The sequence below is a fragment of the Neltuma alba genome, unplaced genomic scaffold (assembly GCF_004799145.2).
Source record: "Neltuma alba isolate B1F8T4 unplaced genomic scaffold, ASM479914v2 tig00013480_pilon, whole genome shotgun sequence".
Taxonomy (NCBI): domain Eukaryota; kingdom Viridiplantae; phylum Streptophyta; class Magnoliopsida; order Fabales; family Fabaceae; genus Neltuma; species Neltuma alba.
Window position 1 is genome coordinate 41,277 of NW_021637713.1, and position 4,171 is coordinate 45,447.

At 36.4% G+C, this 4,171-nt stretch overlaps 1 protein-coding gene across 1 annotated transcript; it reads right to left on the bottom strand.

The window, feature by feature from the left end:
• Positions 1-1,006: 1,006 nt before the first annotated feature.
• On the bottom strand, positions 1,007-3,890 carry LOC114737699 (UV-B-induced protein At3g17800, chloroplastic-like). The gene is made up of 4 exons (XM_028925655.1): positions 3,759-3,890; positions 3,520-3,668; positions 2,651-2,952; positions 1,007-2,115 (listed from the first exon to the last, which is right to left on the bottom strand). Exons 2-4 carry the CDS (start codon positions 3,658-3,660, stop codon positions 1,296-1,298), a joined length of 1,263 nt encoding a protein of 420 aa, XP_028781488.1. The 5' UTR covers positions 3,661-3,668; positions 3,759-3,890; the 3' UTR covers positions 1,007-1,295.
• Positions 3,891-4,171: the final 281 nt, after the last annotated feature.

Genomic DNA, 4,171 nt, shown 5'->3' on the forward strand with positions numbered 1-4,171 from the left:
GGCGGCCTTTTGAGGAGGAAGTCCAAACTCGGAAAGATGAATTCACGCAGCAAAATGAACCGCATCTGTGATCTGCCTTCCCTGGCCTCTATTTTCGCATGAACTTGTGAGCTGAATTTCTAATTCTAAGATTTTTGTAAAATGCAAAAATAACTTTAAAAAACTCATTCAAATAGTTGAATAGAATCAAACTTTAACATTGCTTAACAGAACCTAATTATAAAATCTTATTTATAAATTATAAAAAAAACTCTTATAATTAGGATCGGATGTAGTATCATGTTAGTTAAGTTATTTAAAAATTGGACAATACTTCTCCAATCACACATCACCATGTACCCTATTTTTAAAATATTACCACCTCCGGTCTATAATATAAAACCTCATTTAACTTTTATTTCAATCATAAATATAAGATCCCGATCCATTTTGTCTCTCATATTTATGTTTTTTTTCAAAATAATATTTTTAATAATAATAGTTCTAGCTAATACACTTGATTAGTTAGAATATTTAAAAAAACACTTATTTATTACAAATAATTAATTTAACTTATTTTATTAATCTATTCAAACTAATCAATTAGCTTTTATATTTAAAACCAAAGGTAATAGTAGTATTTACCAACATTTAGTTATAAATCCACATAAAACAAAAAATAACACATAAATATATATGATTACAGAACTTTAACATAATGACTGTAAGAAACTCGACTTAAATTTTTTTCCTTAAAAATTAAGTTACAAATTTTTATTTTTATTGCATAAACAAAAATTAATTTTATTTAGAAAAAATGGCTATAAAATACCTACTGTGTTTCTAAATAATAAATAGATGGTGCTGCCTATTCTTGTGAAGTTTTGACATGCTAAAATTATTTATTTGTTATTTTGAAATCTAACAGGTATTTTTTCTAGTTATTTTCACAAGAAAAGTTGCACACAATAAATGAACAGAACACAACGTTGGCGAGAGCCCAAGGACTAGGTGATTGGAGGGACGATTTGGCGCGAGGATCTACGCCCATAAGTAAACACAATCTAGCAGTCAATGCAAGAAGGCTGGTTCGAAAAGGGCAACACACCCAAATTATACAAAAGCACAAACCCAGACGCTGAACCCATACATAGATAAGTAAATGCTAATTTGAAGACAACCTTCCATTCCATTCATCAGTAAATGGTGGATTTAAAAAAAAAAAAAATCGCTATACATATATTATCAATTAGTGTAACAATATTTGGATCTTTGTCATAATACCAGTGAGGAGTCCAGTACCAACTTGGCAGAACTCAGTTCAAGACAAAGTGGTACCTCGAGTCCACAAAGCTCTCAACATCCCAGAGAAAAGAACCAAAAGTCACAGCCTCCAACACAAGGCTCTTCAGACAACCAAAACTAATTTTTATGTTCTCATCTTTCGAAGAATCAATTGTCCCATCTGGTGTTATCACAATTTCAGGTCTTCCAAACAATGCCTCTGTGTGCTTCTCAATGATGCTGACAGCCTCTTTTGATCTTATTGTTGCATATCTCTGAAGGGTCTCACCATCAAAGGACATCACATAGGTACGCAACCTGGATGGCTTTATGACATAGCTAAACCCCTCAGAACTGACACCACCACCAGGCCAGGCAGACACTTCAGGATGGGGCATAGCTTGAGAAGGATCTTCTCCATTACCTGGTCTTCTATCGTCCATGACAATTTGCCGTTCACTATTCTCATCTGCTGTCGTAGGAAGAACTTTCATTGTCTTCTCCAGCTGGAACCTTTGGTCAACCCGCTTAAGAAAGTATCCATACATCACTGATGCAGCATAAACCTGTCCAACCCTTAGTTTGCTGATCTGAGCCACAGCACTTGCATCATCAATTCGGTTGCCCAAAATGAGAGCTAAATGGTTTCTGATCATCTCATAGGCCTCAGGTGAGTGAAGCCGCTCAAGTTTCCCATCTTCACTTGGCCATGAATCAACTTGGCCAGAAGAATCTGGAGTTACGGAGGGTATCAGAGAAACATTGGCATCCATGAATTTCTGCACCACCAATGCATACAAAATCTCTTCTAGAGCTTTCCTTCTTTCATTAGCCTTAACCTCGGCAATTCTTCTGAAGAAGTTGTAAAGACAATAAATTGGTCAACAAACTCCATAATTTGGGGCCTCCTTTTTTTAATAGAAAAATAAAAAAAAATCCTCCTCTGGAACTACAACTCAATGAAAATAAGCATGTCACTTAGTATTGTCGTTTTTTATGTGATAAAGAATAATCATTTCAAATTTCATACAAGTCATTCAATACAATCGAACACTATTATTTATTACTAAAATCAATTTCTATGGAAGGTGGAGTATGGAAATTGCTTATGAATAATTTAACCACTTCTAGAATGCAAATCAAGCCCAATCTAGCCATGAGATAGTTTTAAGGAAACATAAAAAATTCCCTCAGCAGACTTATCAACACTCATGCATAACTAAATTTTATGCTCATTTGAATTATGGATCAGTAAGACCTCCAAATATGACCAATGAAATCATGATTAATCAATAAGCAAGAATTTAATTTTTAGATTAATTGACTACAGAGGAAAAGATGCGAAGATAAAGCACAAAATAGCAGGATCATCAAGTATTGAACAAACCTATACAAAACTAAGTCAGTGCCTGAGGCAGAGGGCTCTTCCCCATTTTGTTTATCAGCATCACGGTCAGTTTGGAGCTGCTCAAGCTGTTGCTCTACTGCAGCAGGCACAAGATGCGGATGACTAATCAGTATCTCAGAAAGAAACTGCCCGATTGGAGACTCCAGCTGAAGAGGAGCAATTTTGTTGTTCGACCCTGATGATTCTGGAGATAGAGATGAAGCTTTAACTACTAAACCTCTTCTACTTCCAACACCCAGTCTCTTACGACCTTGCTTGGGGATAGATACAGAACTGCATAGCTGACAAACATCAAGAACAATCAGGGGAAAATAAATATGTTTAAAATATTGGTCATACAACATCCAAAAAGAGATGTATGCCAATTATTCAAGCAAATTCTGTATAAAAGCAACATTACATATAAAAGAACAAATCAAGCAGAAAACCCATTTGAATAACGGTTAGCATCTATATTTCAAGGTAATAGAGTTGGACTGTCAATCCCAATAGTCAAGGAAATATGTTTCCAATTCTATTTTGGGCAGCTTTCATAATGGAGATCAATCGCGGATTTTCCCCTACCTACAGGTTTGACTGGGAAGCCATTTAATCGCCTTAAACAATAAATTATCAACTCCATCCTCAACCCCATCTTTAAGCGCAAAGCCAAAACCAGAAATTGATAGCTATATCAATAACCATAAACGACCTCAACAGCAGTCCACAATTATGCTAATAACCAAGCATAAAGAACAGCAGACAAAACCTTCCAGCAGTTCATACTTCATACATAACCAGAAGACCCAGAACCCTACACCGAAATTCAAAATTAAACCCCCAAAAGAGGTAGAAAACCGATTTTATACCTTACTGGAGAGCTGAAAACTGGAAGCAAACCGCGCGAAGGCGGGCCCGTCAGGAGCCAATAAGCTCGATCTTCCAAGGCAAATCATCGGCTTCGACGGAGCAGCCGATGATCGGACGACATTTACTGCCGCCGCTTCCATTTGAAGCTCTGCAAGGCCCGCAAATGTTGAGTTAACAGGGGCAGAATCCAATACTAGCCAAGCAAACAGAACCAATTATGAATCAAAACGAATCGTACCTGTAAGGCAATATTAGCAGGGATCCGATAGTATGAAACCCAAAAACCCTAAAGAGAGAGACTTTGAGAGAGAAAATTAAAGGGGTACGACCAAATCGTAGAAGAATGTAACGAAGGATGGGCTCTGGGGATATGCAATGTATACCGTTGGCGGCCGGTGGGAAGAATCCTGCAAGCGCGTGATCCCGTTTATTTATGCCAAACGTGATCTTGCGTCAACGGGGCGGACCGAAAGAAGTCGACAAATGTACTAAATGACACATTTGCCCCTCAATAAAAACTCCGCACAGGCCCTGACTTTATAGATGGATCGAATTGCATCTTAACTAAATTGTACATGAAAACATAATATTTCTTAAAATTACTAATATATTATTAAGGATTAATATCAATTTTTTTTAAATTTGACCTCA